At 31.4% G+C, this 16,633-nt stretch overlaps 6 protein-coding genes across 6 annotated transcripts; 2 read left to right on the forward strand and 4 right to left on the reverse strand.

The window, feature by feature from the left end:
• Positions 1 to 105: 105 nt before the first annotated feature.
• LOC145745346 (uncharacterized) lies at positions 106 to 2,458 on the forward strand. The gene is made up of 4 exons (XM_082563395.1): positions 106 to 464; positions 764 to 1,095; positions 1,165 to 2,008; positions 2,113 to 2,458. Exons 1-4 carry the CDS (start codon positions 242 to 244, stop codon positions 2,328 to 2,330), a joined length of 1,617 nt encoding a protein of 538 aa, XP_082419521.1. The 5' UTR covers positions 106 to 241; the 3' UTR covers positions 2,331 to 2,458.
• Positions 2,459 to 2,559: 101 nt separating this feature from the next.
• Positions 2,560 to 4,407, reverse strand: LOC145745952 (heparan sulfate glucosamine 3-O-sulfotransferase 1-like). The gene is made up of 4 exons (XM_082564132.1): positions 4,210 to 4,407; positions 3,394 to 3,527; positions 3,118 to 3,310; positions 2,560 to 3,054 (listed from the first exon to the last, which is right to left on the reverse strand). The coding sequence occupies exons 1-4, from the start codon at positions 4,405 to 4,407 to the stop codon at positions 2,560 to 2,562; spliced, it is 1,020 nt and encodes a 339-aa protein (XP_082420258.1).
• A 135-nt stretch (positions 4,408 to 4,542) lies between these two features.
• Positions 4,543 to 5,750, reverse strand: LOC145745739 (uncharacterized). Its single transcript, XM_082563892.1, has one exon. The coding sequence runs from the start codon at positions 5,737 to 5,739 to the stop codon at positions 4,831 to 4,833; it is 909 nt and encodes a 302-aa protein (XP_082420018.1). The 5' UTR covers positions 5,740 to 5,750; the 3' UTR covers positions 4,543 to 4,830.
• Positions 5,751 to 6,258: 508 nt separating this feature from the next.
• Positions 6,259 to 9,416, reverse strand: LOC145746476 (S-phase kinase-associated protein 2-like). The gene is made up of 7 exons (XM_082564769.1): positions 8,981 to 9,416; positions 8,797 to 8,911; positions 8,216 to 8,401; positions 7,673 to 7,837; positions 7,364 to 7,517; positions 6,771 to 7,009; positions 6,259 to 6,662 (listed from the first exon to the last, which is right to left on the reverse strand). Exons 1-7 carry the CDS (start codon positions 9,378 to 9,380, stop codon positions 6,467 to 6,469), a joined length of 1,455 nt encoding a protein of 484 aa, XP_082420895.1. The 5' UTR covers positions 9,381 to 9,416; the 3' UTR covers positions 6,259 to 6,466.
• A 610-nt stretch (positions 9,417 to 10,026) lies between these two features.
• On the forward strand, positions 10,027 to 14,431 carry LOC145746475 (uncharacterized). The gene is made up of 13 exons (XM_082564768.1): positions 10,027 to 10,192; positions 10,310 to 10,439; positions 10,552 to 10,696; positions 10,826 to 10,902; positions 11,133 to 11,250; positions 11,328 to 11,381; positions 11,449 to 11,634; positions 11,843 to 11,931; positions 12,346 to 12,548; positions 12,623 to 12,724; positions 13,246 to 13,476; positions 13,779 to 13,914; positions 14,020 to 14,431. The coding sequence occupies exons 1-13, from the start codon at positions 10,102 to 10,104 to the stop codon at positions 14,177 to 14,179; spliced, it is 1,722 nt and encodes a 573-aa protein (XP_082420894.1). The 5' UTR covers positions 10,027 to 10,101; the 3' UTR covers positions 14,180 to 14,431.
• Positions 14,432 to 14,439: 8 nt separating this feature from the next.
• LOC145746477 (small ribosomal subunit protein eS28-like) lies at positions 14,440 to 15,962 on the reverse strand. The gene is made up of 4 exons (XM_082564770.1): positions 15,870 to 15,962; positions 15,633 to 15,680; positions 15,174 to 15,305; positions 14,440 to 14,686 (listed from the first exon to the last, which is right to left on the reverse strand). Exons 1-3 carry the CDS (start codon positions 15,909 to 15,911, stop codon positions 15,183 to 15,185), a joined length of 213 nt encoding a protein of 70 aa, XP_082420896.1. The 5' UTR covers positions 15,912 to 15,962; the 3' UTR covers positions 14,440 to 14,686; positions 15,174 to 15,182.
• Between the last annotated feature and the right edge of the window lie 671 nt (positions 15,963 to 16,633).

Below are 16,633 nucleotides of genomic sequence, written 5' to 3' on the forward strand. Positions count from 1 at the left end.
ATACATAACTTTTTAAGAAAATTAATAAATGTAATTTGCGCCACCTATAAACCTGTTGACAGTTTTAGTCTCAAATCAGCCTTTCAACCTCAAACTCGAATTTTCTGAAAGGGCGAAGTGTCGATTTTTTTCAAAGATACGTAGCCTAAAGTTATAGCTTGAAAATATTAGGAAAGTACTGTCAAGGCGCAAAATTTTAAAGCTTGTTGCGTTGTTTATGTTAATTGGGTTGTGATTGGATATGTCCAGAGCACCCATTACCAGTTTTTCGGCAACTAAACTTAGCCTAAAAAGCAGACGTCGTACCCCTAAGAAACGCGCTTATAAATCTGACAGTAGTCGAGTTATTTCAGTTAAGCGCGCAGTTAAACGTACACATATGAACGTTAACCCTTCTAGCGTTCGAGATAACGTTAAGGTTAATGTAAAGAAACATATATCTGAAGTTAGATTGCGTAAAAATGGTAACTTAAGTGTGATCACTAAAATTTTCATTTTTTTATATCTATTCAAATCCTGTTAATCTAAAAATCAATTGGTATAGTGTCATATGGTATTGTTTAAAGAGATTAATAGATACCTATATTTGTAACTTGGATTGCTGTTGTTTAAATGCTATTATTGCTAAAACAAGCAAACAATTTCTACTTTTACGCTTGCGTTTTTATTTTTGTGATTTTTAAATTGTAAATTTATATTAATTGATGCTTCTTTCTACTGGTCATTTATTAATCCATTTTTTCTCTTATGTTTTTGTAAACAGAAATACTTACACGGATTGAACAAATCATCTTGGAAAGCTGCCAATCATTATTATCTCCGACATTATCCCAACATGCCTCTCTGCGCTTGGTCAAAAGAAAAGCGATCGAAATTGCATCTCGTTTGGGCATCGAAAAGTTCAAAGCCTCAAGAAAATGGCTGCTGTCCTTTGTTCAACACCATAAACTTTTAAATAATGCAGCTGTTGCAAATAAAAATTGTGTTAATAATGTCACCCATGAAGTTTTAAACAACAACTGTGAAAATGTTGTTAAAGTTAGGCTTTCTAGTGTAGATCAAACAACAGATGAGAATGATTCTTCTTTTGAAAAGGTAAGTATCATTTTTAATCTTACCTAACCTAAATCATAACCTTTTTTTTAATTTATTTAATTTTAACAGGAATCTAATAGTTTAAATCCAAGAAATGCAACGTTAAGTAACTTGTTTGCAAAAGCACCTAAAGCAACTGAATCGCATAACACTGTAACCAACAACAACCTCCTTATTCCATTGAATGGACTTTTTTCAAGCACCCCAACTGCAAAGCTACATGAAAGACAACATTCTAAAGAGTTGAAAAAACAATGTACCCCGATAAGAAATTTATTCTGTACCCCTCCTAGATCTTCGTCAGAGGATTGCACTACATGTTCGAACAGCAATTCTCTAAATACGGCAGTACCGAAAAATGGCTTGTCTCTAAAGCACAAAAGTGACATTGAAAAATCAACATCAACTAACCCATTATCAAGTTTATTCGCCCAACCTCCTGTTTTATCGCCTGTTGTTAAACCAACATTCACGAAACGGAAAAGAATAAATAAACCTATACAAAACAAGAAACCTAATACATCAGAGTCGCAACCTACTATATTGAAAAATGTTGAAAAACAACAAGCAATAACACCTCTTCGCTCTTTATTTTCTCCTTCAATTGTATCGGAAACCAGTGAAACTGGCCACGATGTTGCATCACATTTAAAATCAGTCCAAAAATGGCAGAAAAAACTTTTGCATAAGTACAAAGGCTTCTGGGTTAAAAAACCTAGCAGAAATCTTAAAGCACAGCAAGTATATCAAGCAGTCAACCTCATTCCGCCTAATATGATATCAGAAGATATCACAGGCGTTTGTGTTGTGCCTGGTCATTCTGAACCTTCTCCAGATGTTTTAAAGTACAGTAGATCGAGTGAAGCAGTATGCAATGATTTATTTGATGCACTACAAGACCACGAAACTGCTGGTAAGTGTCCTTAAATAGTTAACTTGTTAATTATCTTAGTAATGTTACTATTATCGTAAAATCACTTGGTTCGAATATTTATTAATTTTATGTTATACTTTTAGAATTGCCTAATGTTAGCGATGTTGAATTCACTGAAAAAACTAATGAAGAATATAATTTTGACACTACTTCAATGTCTAACCAGATTTCTTTTTCCGAATCTAATATTGACTGTACTGCAGCATTTCTTGATGATATTACCTCAAATTTTAATCTCGAAACTGTTAATTTAAATTCGGTTTTAGAGGATATCGATTTAGATTGGTTGGAAGAATTTTAAATTATTCTAAAAACGTTACTTTTTACACTGCCTTATGTTTTTTTAGTTTTTTTTTCAGGTACTTTCTTTTTGTTTTTAGACTTTTAATTTATTTTAGCATTTTTAATAAAGTTTAAAATTTATTCGTACTAAAATCATGTATGTTTCATTGAAAATATTGTAAAAAGTGCAGAAAAAAAACAAATTCCATTTTAATGATAATTTAGAGTTTATTTTTTTCAGTAAAGATTTACCAGTTTAATCTATAACCTAAGTAGTCAAATAGATCTTCGTTGTAGGGTTTAAAAAATTGTTCCAGTTTTTGTACAGTGGTATTAAGCGGTTTGGGAGTACCTTGTGTGTCACTTTTGTTCTCAGGTAAACATAACATTTCATCATTTAAATAAACGCAGTAAAATCCAGTGTCCTTATTCCGACGAAATGTGTTTCTTCCCATAACTGGGCTAAGACCAAAAAATTCTTGGACATTTTTCATTATTAATCCAGGTTTGTTTATGATATCTTTTGTTAATACTATCAATAGTTCCTTTGGATCAAGATCGTCTTTAAATGTATTCAGATTTTCTTTGTAGAGACCCCGTGACATAAAGCTGATGTTGTTTTCGGTATAATTAATTTCGTACAAGTAATTAGAAAATGCGGTAGCGTTTTTCTCTTTCTTTGCTTTTTGTATCTTTTCCAACGCAGCATCGACCATATATTTATATGATCCAGCAATAAGACCCTGTTAACAGAAGTAAAAATAAATCTACATCTTAGTTTGTCGATGTAAAAGTCCTGTGTTTACCTGATTGTGTTTTGCCATATTCCAATAGTTTGTGTATGTACGAGCAACTGGGTCTCTTAATGCCAACAAAAACTTGACATTTAAAAAAGTAGATTTTATGTTACGAATGCCGTCGTTTATGTACAAGCAATGGTTGTCTGGCAGAAAATATGTTTTGTTGTCAACTTTAACATTGTTAACTTCAATGTCAAATCTGTAAATTTAAATCCTATAAATTAACACAAGTTAAAGCAACCATTAACCAATAACCAACAATATACAAACAAAACTAATTGCCTAACAAAGGCAGACACCCCAGCGATATTTACACATGAGTGGATTGTGGGTTCAATATAAATTACGTCTGGGTGATATCTTAACATCGTCCGAAGAGCAACTGTTCCGCATTTCTTTACACCCAGCAAAACAATCTAAAAATGTACACAAGTTGTAATTGATTGGTAAACTTATAGGGCCTACTTGTATAGATACAGCTATAGGTGGGCACAGTTAAACGAAAAAGCAATTTCGTTAAATGGTTATTCGTTACACATGACAGTAACTTCGCTAACGTTTTTTCAGGAAATTAAACCAAGTGTAACGGAAGTTATCGTTAAACGTTAACGTTAAAATTTAATTAAAACAAACAAAGAAATTAACTTTTTTTAAAAAAAAATTTAAAAAAATAATTTTTTTCTTAATCGATGTTTTAACTAGACGAAAATGGTTTAGAAAAAGTTTTTAAAACTGGCATAGGCCTAATGCCCAAATAACAGTGGCCGGATAGTAATTACTTACATCGTTTAAAAATTGCGACGATTAAACCCGATAAACGGCGATTTTAAACATATATATTCCTTATATTACCATGGATTTACTTGTAAAATATTGAGTTAACGGGCTTAATTTAACGGAAGCACAATTTAACGATAGTTAACAGGTCCGATAACGATTTTAAAAATTAACTTAAAGTTAAATTTTAACAAAAAAATTAACTTCGTTATTTAACGTTTAACGCATTAACGATTTGGTGCCCACCTTTGGACAGCTTAGTCTTATATAGAAAATATAAACCAATATCTCCAATAGATTTTAGTCTAGGATTTTACTTACTAGGCTGACATTTAACTTTGCTGGTGTCTTAGTATTAGTAGTAATACTAAAACGCTCATTTTTAATGGTAAAATTGAAGTCGTTCCACAAAATACCAATCCTATTGCGTATCGTCCCTTTTTCCCACTCAAGTAAAAGGAAAGCTGTAAGAATTATTACTAAAAAAGTTATATACCATTTTGGCTTATATTCTTCCATTTTTTTGTATGCTTATTGTAACTGACTTATCAGACGGACTACATAACTATTTTACAATCCGTTTTAAAAAGCTTCCGTTATGTTGAAAATCTCACGCATGCCAGTATAATATTGGTTTGTCTACATCCTTATTTCAATAGTTTTTATTTTCGGCAATTCAGTTAAAAAAACACGCAATCTATATACAATAAATAAAAACAGGTTGATAAAAAAACAAGTCAAAAGTTCATGCTATGCAGGAAAAGTTAACGACAATAGATAACTATTAAATAACAATAAGTAGACGTATAGAGCCTACAGGTGTTTGCAAATCAATTATTTACGCTACTCAAAATCCATTAGACAGTAAATAGTAAATACAAATAAAAATTGAGTCATTTTACGAAAATATTAGTTGTTTATGTTTTGCATTTTGGTATAGACCTAAATGGGGGCGGGGGGAGGGGGTGGTAACGCCTTTCCTTGTGGCAACTCTGTTGCTAAATTAAACAACAAATGGTCATAAATGCCATCAATTTCCTCCAGTACCTCGCTGCTTGCAGGCCTGCTTTTGTGCAACACGTCATAACTTTCACTCTTTCTTGTTTTGTAGTGAGAGGTGGCCCTACGAAGCTTGCTGTGGTCTTTTTTGGATTTTTTTCTAATCTGTAATGTGGCATAAGCTTCTTCTGGTCTGCTGTCCATGTAGTTTTGCTCGCCACCTCCTTTTACACTTATTTTTGAATTGTCTGTGACGATAACCTTAGAATACAAGTCCTGTGTATCTGAAACTTTGGCGTACAAGTCGTCTTCTGAAGGGCTATCAACTGTTTCTGGTATAATTTCAGGTTTCAAATCTTTTCTTTCTTCAGTATTTTTTGCCTTGATTTCATCGGAAAGAGTTTCTAGGTTTTTGTGGGCATCTTTTGGTACTATAGGCGTAACGGTGCGGATAGGAATTTTCACGGAATTCTTATTCGGTGGCGTTTCTTTTTCTGTAGCTTCTTCATGCGCTAAGTCTTCTTTTTCTTCTTGCAATACATTTTCCTCTTTTTGCGTATTTTGACTAAGATCAGTTTCTTCGACTACTTTTGTCTGGTTTTCAGTCGCTTCTAACTTTGTGACTGTTTTTATTTCGCTCTTGTAGACTTCTATCTTTTCAAGTTGATGATATTTTGCAAACACAAGAGCACCTGTAAGTTTTTTCTCGACACGTCGCTTAGCAATACAGACACCGCATATTATGAACATTAACAATATAATAACGAATCCAATACTGCCCCATATGATATAACAAAACGGTTGATTAGCTTGCCATGTAAAAAAACAAGTATTCATTTCTGTCGTATTCATTTCTGTATAGTGTAAATGGCTAATAGTCCTTTTATCAAATGGTTGGTAATATCACTTAAGGTATATTATAAGGAACTCACCATAAAAACAAACTTGCGAAACTATACCACGCATATTTTGACACAAACAGTTGACTAATATAGATAGGTATCGAAATTGCTCCCGTAATAAACGTTTAGCTTTATAACTGTATACCTACCTTGTATAATATACTGTCTCATATGAAACAGTAGCCTAAGTTTTTTTTAGAAAGTTCTTAATTTTCTATATTATATTATTAAAAGGTAGTTAATTGTATAGAGCCCACCATGCATTATAAGAACGTTTTTATTAAAAATTCAATTAAAAAACATTATAAAATAAATTTCTATTTTTAAAATGAAAAATTAAAATTTGTAAATAAAAATAATTTAAAAATCTTTAAAAAAATAATCTGTAAAAACTGTAAAAAAACATACGAAGAAACTTGAAATAGAAAAAATTAAAACATGAAAATTGTAAAACACAAATAGACACAGTTTTAAAACCATATAAGGCACAGTAATTAAACCATTATAAAAACAAACTTACGAAAACACAGTAGTAAAAAACTAAAAATAAATACTCCTACTACTAATACAAACAACTATAGCGAACAGTAAATCACTAAGTAAATGTTATGTTAATAAATTATTTTAAGATTATGGCATAATTAATTTTACCAAAATTACATTTTTCAATATTTTTTTTACACAACATGGTACCCCCAAATTGTGCGCCGTTTTGTTCCATATAAAGCACTTGGGGCCGGCCGGGCAATTGCACTGAAGGGTCGCAAGCAAACCCGTACTCGGGGTAATGCTGCTGCCAATGTAGCAATTGAATGGTCGTCCATCACCCCAAAAACATCAAGAAATCGAAGCTGCGGCAAGCGAGAAAATCGCCTACAAAAATATTTATATAGTTTTAAATAAAACACTTAAAAACATTTCTTGACACTATTACAGTGCATAGGCTCAGAACAGTAACTTAACTTTCAAAACAATACTTACAGAAATGAATTTAATCCGACAGAATAACATCGACTTAAGTTAACAGCCCTTAAATTTTTATGGAGTCCAGTTATAAGATGTTGTACACTTGCTTCTGTGATTAAACTCGAATCGCTAACATCGACTTCTGTTAAGAGCCTGCATCTACGAACAAGATTTGCAATGTGATCGTCGTGAAGTGTTTCTCGAAAACCTGAGATGTTGATTCGGGATAGACAAGCAGGAAGGCTGTTAATAATCTAAAAACAGAAAATTTCAGGGTTATATTGCCGAAAGGGTTTTATTTTTATGCAAAAACTTAAAAAATTGCTGAGTAAAATTTTTTTAAGGTTTATTTACTCTATATTTAAAGTTAGCATTAAATGTAAGATAAATTTATCCTCAAAGTTAATAAATTTTATATAAAACCGGCTGAATAGTGTTGTCACTAGTGAGAACACTTGGCTTCACTATATAAAGTCCTTAGTTCAATCCCCACTGCTCTCATAAGACTGGGTTGGGATAACTGATGTTTATTTAAGTTTAGGTCATGAAGTCAACCTTCCCACATCAAGGATAAATAAATGTAAAAAAAAAATATTTCTAAATTTTACCTGCACTGGGTTAGAATGACACAAATTAGTCCATGCAATATTAAGTTCCAAAATTTTCTGACATGACCCAATCATTTGCACAAGGCCAAGCATTGTCATTTCATGACATAAACACAAGTTCACCCTTTCAAGTTCAGAACAACTAGACAGGCATCTAAATCAAAAAATATCATAATTTTTTTAATGGAGTTTTAATTAGACTCTGTAGAATTTTCATGCAATTTTTTTAACAGATCAGTTAGTTTTGTTTAATACATATTTGTTGGTGTCATGCATTATACCTTAAAAAATCATATTTTACTTGCTTACCCTAATACATTATGGCTTATGGTCAGGCCTTCAAGGCTTAAGTTTTTCAATCGATTACATCGCATTAGAATGAGGCATAGAACATTGGGACTTATATTTGCATTTGTTAGATCAAGTGAATGAACAGAGTAGTGGTAGGCTCTGGAAAATGGATCATGTCTTGGGCTGTACAAAACAAGAAAATGTAAAAAAACAACCCCAAAAAATTTAATAGGCAAGTATTTACACTACATTAAGCAGCAGAGCATTTGGATTATCTACACGAGATCAGTGGTTTGATCCTTATTGTTTCCAAATCATAGAAACCTTAACCAGGGCACAAAATGGTGCAAACTTCCAGAAAGCCAGAAACCAATTGACAGGAAAATTATTAAGCAATATGATTAACCATATTTAAAACTGCCGAAGTTAACTTGGGACTGGGTCAAGTTAACAAATGTTACCCTATGTTTAAGCTGCAATGCCAACCTTTTATATTAAGAATAAAATGTATAAAAAAACTAAAAAGGATAAAAACTAAAGCAAAAAATTTAACCATATCACCTTGAATTAAAGATCCCACTGTCATCATACCAAGAGTTAGAATGTTCCGGTTGTTTTACTTTTTGAGTGATGATAGCACAGTTAAGACATATCACCTTAACCCCCCTTCTCAATAACTTTTGTATTTGTTCGATGTCCGTTGTTTGTTTTGCTAAAGTTACTTGCTGCCATAAACTTTCATCATTCCTATTTATAATCAAATTTAAATAACTTTACTTGTATTTTAATATTTTTATTATTTTTTAATAACTTTTATAATAATTTTATATGCAAATTACTAGTAGTGTTAACTGTGGTGTAGTGGGCAGAACACTAGGCTTCACTATACAAAATCCTGGGTTTGATCCCCTTGACTAAGGTGCTTTAATCAGTATAAACTTCTGCTTAGCCAATATTTAATCAGTAGGGTTAAGTAATTATAATCTATAATATTCAAAACTGCCAAGGGCAACTTAAAAATGGGTTAGGGTAACAGGTGTTACTGTATGTTTAGGTCATAAAGTTGACCTTTCCACATCAAGAATAAATAAAAAAATAATAATAGTGTTAAATGCCTAAATAAATAAAGATTTTATTCTTACACAATGTTATACCATCTCCATGATACTTGACTGCATATAGACCTAGTTTCCGAATTACAAAATCCAAATATTTTTAACAAAACCTCATCAGGTAATTTTCTAGTATGACAGGTTTCTGTAATAAAATAAAATTCAATATTGCAAAAAAAATTGAACATAATTTAGAGAAAATTTATTTTTTTACCCATAAATTGAGAACCAATTTTATCATTACAATCACTATCCATTTTAATCGATTTTGTTCCAAAAAGACTCTGGATTGGTTTTGCAAACGAGTGAGATCGCTTTCTCTGTTTACGATTCAAAGCTCGTTTTAACTTAACATCGACATACGTACTTCCACTAGATGGAGTACCGAATGCCGAATCCTGATTTTGTATCATCCCATATTTTACAGGTTCTTTCATTCTGCTGGAGGACCCTATTGAAAATGTTTTCGTGGAGGGGCTAGGGAGGGAGGGTGATATTTCTCCAATAATACCCAAGTCGTCGTAAAGCTCTTTTTGGTCGTCCGCATCCACTATCCATTGAACATTTGTTGGGGTCCTCCGTCTTTCAAACGGAAAGCGTTTGTCACAATACATAATGTTGTAACAAATAGTCAGACAATTAAAAGACCTCAGATTCCTTAAAAAAAACACAAATTAAATTAAATTTATCTTAACACGTAACCTCTTTCTAAAAAAATCAGTTAAATTTGCGAAAAAATCGCTAAGTTATCAATAGCAAATCTTACATTTATGAACGTTATATTTTAATTTAAACTCTTTACATTATTGAAAAATTAAACTAACATTCAATCAAGAATTTTCAGATGCTTAAGCTAAACAAAAAAAACGGTAATTAACCTCAACTCTTACCCGGTATTTAAATCGCCGTTAACGACATTTGATCTTTGATTGACAGATTCCCGGGAATTTTTTTGTATTTAGTCCGTTGTTTTAGGGCTGCCAAAGTATTTTTTATAAATTTAAAATCGTAAAATCCTAATTCGTTAGCATTTAATACTTAAATTACGCTTCAAAACTTGATATTCATGAAAAAACAATGTTTATTTTGTTGCTTAAAATTTAAAAACGAGTTCTAATTGAGTAATTACGCCATGTTTGAGGATGATTGAAAAAGTTCTGTGTTTTTAAAAGCCGTTTGTTTTGATTTGGTTCGTTAGTTTTTGTTGTTTGCATGGTTATCTGTTCGTCGTTAGCTTGCTTGCATTTATAAATTGTTTTTTATATAGAGTGAAATATACTTTATCTAGAATTAGAAACATACTAAATATAAGGCGTTGGGTTAAATTTACACAATATGGCAACGTTAAAAAGGGAATCAAGTTCAAGAGAATCTGGTATAAGTGCAGATAAATGGTTGAAATCAAGAAAAGATTCAAAATCACCTGGTAAGCGTAACTGCTTTAAAAACATAGAGATGCTATATATATATCTGGCCGAAGCTTCTGGTCCCCATATATATTAAATCTATGCTTTGTATTTTATGTAAATTAACGCTTTTTTAGACAATCGAAAATATTCATTCCTTGACACCAGCTCCGAAGATGACTCCTTTTCAGCTTCCCATTTTATGAAAAAATCAGTGAAAAAAGAAGTTACAAAACTTAAAAAGGATGAGAAAGCCCTCAAACCCATGTAATAATAATTTTAGCTAAATTTCCATTAGGTTGTTAGTTTAATACTTGAGTTATAAAATGGTTCTTCTGTTAACTTGCATTAAATAAATTATCTTTTTTTTTCGAATTAGTGGAAAATCTGACCCCGAATCGAGACCCAAAACATCAAGGGGTGAAGCGAACAAACCAACATCTAGTATGAGTAGATTTAATGATGCTAACACTAGGATTAAAATGTTGGAGGAGAGAATTCGAAACCGGCAAAAACAAAGCCTTGTAAGTTGAATTAAGTTTAATTATAACTAATTTAAATAATAAGGTTTCAGTATATTATATTTTAAAATTTCTATTTATCACGCATTAGTTAAATTAAAAATTAAATAACTATAATTTCATTGTTTTTAGAATGTGATGTCTTCTTCTGATATGGATTTAGATGTAAGTTCAGATTCAGAAATAAAAAGAGATGTACAACTAATAAGGTATAATATATTTTATTATTAATTTAAAATATTTATATTAACAATTTAATTATCTTACTTACGTTAAAGGGCAAATATTTAGCCCATTCCTGCACTTACTTTTTTTACCTACACTTTATGATTCTTATGCCACTTTGATAATTTATAACTTTGATGTTTAATTTAAACTTACTGAGTTTTTTTAGTAGTTAACAAGCATTAAAACCCAGTTTAAACAAAGTTTTATTTAGAAAGGAGCGAAAGACATCAATTGAACAAATAAATCAACCAAACTATTCTTATACGGAAACTTCATCGGAAGAAGAAGACACAAGATTGAAATTCCTAAAACAAGAAAACAAAAACAAGGTTAACTACTGTGTATTTTATTACCATTTTTTTTTCTAACAGTTTAAATAATAATGATTTTTTTTTTTAATTTAAAGGTACAACTTGATGAAGTGGATAGACCTATTACGCCAAGCAAGAAAAAATCTGTGGTAGGTTAAATATACTAGCATAATTTCCTTTTTTAATATTTCTCTAAAAATAAAAAAATGCTTTCAGTCATTTGCCTCGAACCTAGTACACAGTTCATCGTCACCACTTGAGGTCTCACTCGATGAGTTTTTGCCGAGTCAACATAGTGATGTGGAATCCAACAGTCTCGACGATTTTCTTCCGATGTCTAAACTCCAACAAGTGATGTCACTTGATGACCTAATGCCAGTGGTGGATACAAATAAAAGCAAAGTTCGAAAGTTTTTTTTTAATAGTTATTATAACAATTATTTTATTTGTTTTTTTTAAATTTGTAATTGCTTTTTTTTCACATTTTGTTTAGGTCAATTTTTGTATATAAACCACATCTAAATCATTCTTACTTATTCTGTCTGTAGAACAGCTTGTTTACTGTAAAATTTATGTAGATTTTTGCAATTATTTCTTTTTTTGTCTGTAGCCTGCAAAATCGTCCCCCGATATCTTAGAGCTTAAGTCAGTAGATGAACTCATTCCTTCCTATAAGGATAATGATTACAGTAATGAAAGGTAACCAAAACATATAAATAATTGATATATAAAACTGGCAACGTGGTGTAGTGGTAAGAACACTTGCTACACCACATATGAGGTCATGGGTTCAATCCCCACTGCTCTCATGCTGTTGCGCCCTTGAGTAAGGCGCCATAAACAGTATGAACTCCTACTGAGCCAGCACTTAATCAGCAGTATAATTATCGGGCAATTATAATCTATAATATCCCAAACTGCCACAGGCAACTCGAGACTGGGTCGAAGTAACTGATGTTACTCTATGTTTAAGTCGTGCATTCGACGTTCCCACATCAAGGATAAATTTAAATACAAAAAAATAAATAGTATATAATCATTTTCAAATGCTCTAAATGTACTACTGTTCATTTTTGTATAAAGTTTTTTTTAATTTTTTCTGCATATTTTCAGCACCACCACAACTTCATCTGCGAAAAAGTTTGGCTCAAATGTTTTTAACGTTCACTCAATTGATGAATTAGATGTAACAATACCAGAAGTTATTCATCAAAAACCTGTTGTAAAGGATGTTCCAATTAAACAACCCATCTTTGATCAGCAGACCTCTGTATTTAAAAGTACTCCTATTCAATCTAAATTTAAACCCAAACAAGGTAATATTTCTTTTCCAAAAATTTTAAGTTTTTTATTAATCTTTGTTTATTGTTATTTAAATTTATTTTGATAGAAAATGCAAGCGAAATATCAGAAGTTGAAGAATATTCTGAAGCGTTTCACAGTGATGATGATACTTTAAAAGAAACAGAAAGCATAACAGAAGATATAAGTGGTATGTTGGTAATAAACAAATGTAAATAAAAGTAAAGGCTATACACCTCTTTAATTCTGAACCGACTAGTTGAGATATTTTTTAAGTTTCTGGACTGGATATTAGCAAGTGTATTAAATAATGTTTTTTCAAATTAGCATTTTTTTAACCAATTTTGTATCAATTTATAAACAACATACCAAACCAAATAATTACAAAAATTTAGACCGGCAGCGTGGTGTAGTGGTAAGAACACTTGCTACACCACAAATGAGGTCGTGGGTTCAATCCCCACTGCTCTCATGCTGTAGCGCCCATGAGTAAGGCGTTATAAACGGTATGAACTACTGCTGAGCCAGCAATTTATCAGCAGCATAATTATCTGGCAATTATAATCTGTATAATATCCCAAACTGCCACAGGCAACTCGAAACTGGGTCGGAGTAACTGATGTTACTCTATGTTCAAGTCGCGCATTTGACTTTCCCACATCGAGTTTAAAGATATATACAAAAAAAAATGAATAGTGTAAAATGTTGTAGAAATCAAGACAGAATCTGAAATAGCCTCCAGTATTCACACAGAAGAAAGTCAATCCTACTCGAAATCTAGTAAAACTAGTGTTTCCTCCTATACCGAATCATTTGTAAGTGAATCTTCTGTTTCAAGTAAAACACCTGAACCAAAAGTAGAAAAAGTTATTACACAAAAATCAACAAAACAAGCTGAAATCGCTGTTCAAACTGACCCAGTGAAATTTACAACAGAAACAGGTAAAATCAAATTTATTTTAAATTTTAATAACTTCTTTAATTTTTCAAGGTAGCATTTGCAATCTTAAGTATATTAGGTGTTTTTTTCCTTTTTGTTTTTATTTATCCTACATATTAGAAAGCTGACTTACAGGCCTAAATATAGAGATACATTTAGTACTCTGAACTAGTTCTGAGATGATTTTGGTATATTATTAGTAATATTTTTGGTTATTTAATTTACCATTTAATCTATCTTTTTTTTGAAAGCAATAAAAAAATACATGCCAGTTGTATTTTAGCAATAAAGTTTTATTTTCTAGGGTATTCGCGAATGAACCAGACCTTCTTCACACCATCAAGTTTAGTGAGTAACGAGACACTTGCAATGTTAACAACCTACTCACCTGCAGTGTTAGCTGTTCAGGATATTCTTAAACAACAATATATCCACACTAGGTACAACTAAAGCTCCTATAATATAGGAAAGAGCATAAGAGTCCCATAGATTACTAGACGCTAAAAAAGCAGTAGCCATTTTATTAATTCTGATTTTTATTGTAGGGATTTTATTGAAAGGTCAGAGAAATTACATCAAGCGGCTGCGAACACACTTATTGCAGATTACCAATACTCATCACTTGAAGAGGCTAGAGAGATAATTAACAAACAACGAGAAAAAATGAATTTGCCGCCTAGAACTTGGACTTACACCAAAACCTGATGTTTATTCATTTTTTTTATACAAATTTATATTTTATATGTAAACTTTTCTAGGTAGAATTTGAAATGTTGTTCTTTATATTTATTAAACTTTTTATTAAACTCATTAAGAATTAAATAGAGCATATTAAACTCAATATTATGCAAATATAAATTTATACATTCCTTATTTGTGACACTATTTTAACTTGATTTTTAAACTATCTTTATATTTCTACATATGTCTATTTAAATTTTTTATAAAAAAACAAACAAGCAATATTTCACCAGTTCCTATTTATTCAAATCTAAAATATAATCAAACGACAGGCTACAAAGCAGCCCTAATTCACTAAGGCGCAAGCTATGTAGTTTGTGAAGCTATGGTACAAGTTGTTTGTCAAGCTCGTCTGGGTGTTTAGAATCAAGATGTTTTCAGACTTTCGTATTGAGGCATGTAGGTTGGTGGGTGCTGATATTTTGTACAAGGAATTTGGGCTTGGCATGAATTACACAGGAACTGGTGGGTCTGAAGTTTGAAATACAATTTTAAAGAGTTATATAAGCGATACTTCCACCGGCAGCTAGGTGTAGTGGTAAGAACACTTGCTACACCGACATGAGGTCGTGGGTTCAATCCCCATTGATCTCATGCTGTAGCGTCCTTGAGTAAGGCGCTATAAATGGTGGTTTATAATATTCCAAACTGCCAAAATGGTTTATAATATTCCAAACTGCCAAAGGTAACTCGAGACTGGGTCAGAGTAACTGATGTTACTCTATGTTAAAATCGCACATTCAACTTTCCTACATTAAGGATAAAGATATATACAAAAAAAAAAGCATTAGGATAACCAATATAAAGTATGTGTAAGTACCAGTAATTTACATCACTTAGAATTTAAAAATAAATATTATGTTTAAACCAAAGATATTTTAAAGCATCATCCTAACTAAACTTTAAACAATCCCTAACTTTAGAGAGTACACAATTTGGTTTCTATTCCAAAACTGACTTTTAAAGTTTATCGAAGCCTTCTTGCTTCTCTTTCGGATTCCAAAAGAGTTAAAATATCTCCTTCACGAACTGGTCCTTTAACATTTCTGATAATGGATCGACTGGAATCGTCAATAAACTCAACACGGACCTAAAAAAAAAAAAAACATTTCTTAAGTTAAGAAAAATTTAAATATTGCAAGACTTGTTTTATTCGAATTTTGAAGAAAAATATAAAAGTGTTTTATTTTGAGAAAAAGTTACTGGTTCGCTATAAATTATACAGAATCACATGGATCTGTGTTTAAATAAATTGAATGTGTAAGGGTTTGGGTTGGGGCTTAATCCATGAAATCCTTTTTTTTCTATGTGATATAATTCGATCCAGTCAGCCAGTATATTTCATCAGTACCATTAAATACACAGACACAAAAAAGACAAGAAAATATTCTAGGTTGTGTCTAGATGATTTTTTTACCTGTGTACATTGTCCCTGGGAACCAGTACGTCCAACTAATTTAGTAACCTGTAAATACAAATAAAATAATAGTTAATAATAGGTAAAAAGTAAAACACGTAAATTAAAAAAAAAATTAATACGTTTGACACTATGTTGTCTAACACCAAAGTTACGTAAATTTCGCCCAAACGCGACAACACACAAATCATTTATTTATTAGAAGTTATGTTTATGCGTAAATTAATCGTTAAATACCTTAGCTAACTTGACAGGGGCAGCGGCAGCAGCTCGATCCATGTTTTTAGTATTCCAGGGTAGAAAAGGATTTGTCACGTGACACGCGTTGCAACCATACTTTTATTTTCACCGTTATTGGGGAGTTTTTGTTTATTTAAATATTTTTGCGCCATAAAAATACTAAAAAATGATAAATGGCGTTTAATAAAAATATTATCCAATGTAATTATCAATAACTTAATTTTTTACGATATTTTGGCAAAATTTTCTAGAAAAGAAATTTTGATTATTGCGTTTGTTACTAGAGCTCTGATTGGCTGATTGCGAGTAAATAAACAACGCGTTTGTGATATCACGTGACTTTGTCACTTTGTTTTCCTTTTAAATTTACCCTGCTTAAAATTGACATCGCCATTTTGGTGGTCGCATATTTGCGATTTATTTTAACTTAGCCTAGGGTGAAGTGGGTCATCGTAAACTATAGTCAAGGTCGTTTTAGAGTGTCTTGGAATGAGGCCCAAGGTTAAACAAATATCGTAAAACGGTAAGGATATTTAATCAGTTATTTACGGTGAAGCCTTTTGTTTTTTTATTATTGTACATTTAACGTTTTGGGACAGCTTTAATTTAAAGATCTTTCAGTACCAAGCTGAAAGATAACTGGTAAATACTAATAACCTTGTAAGAACTGTATTTTATTTAGGCTACTAAGAACTACTTAATTTTTTGATTACCTAAACAACTTTTTATTAACTTAATATATATTAAGGTGTGGTTTTTTC

The sequence above is a fragment of the Corella eumyota genome, chromosome 3 (assembly GCF_963082875.1).
Source record: "Corella eumyota chromosome 3, kaCorEumy4.1, whole genome shotgun sequence".
In the NCBI taxonomy this organism is placed as follows: Eukaryota; Metazoa; Chordata; class Ascidiacea; order Phlebobranchia; family Corellidae; genus Corella; species Corella eumyota.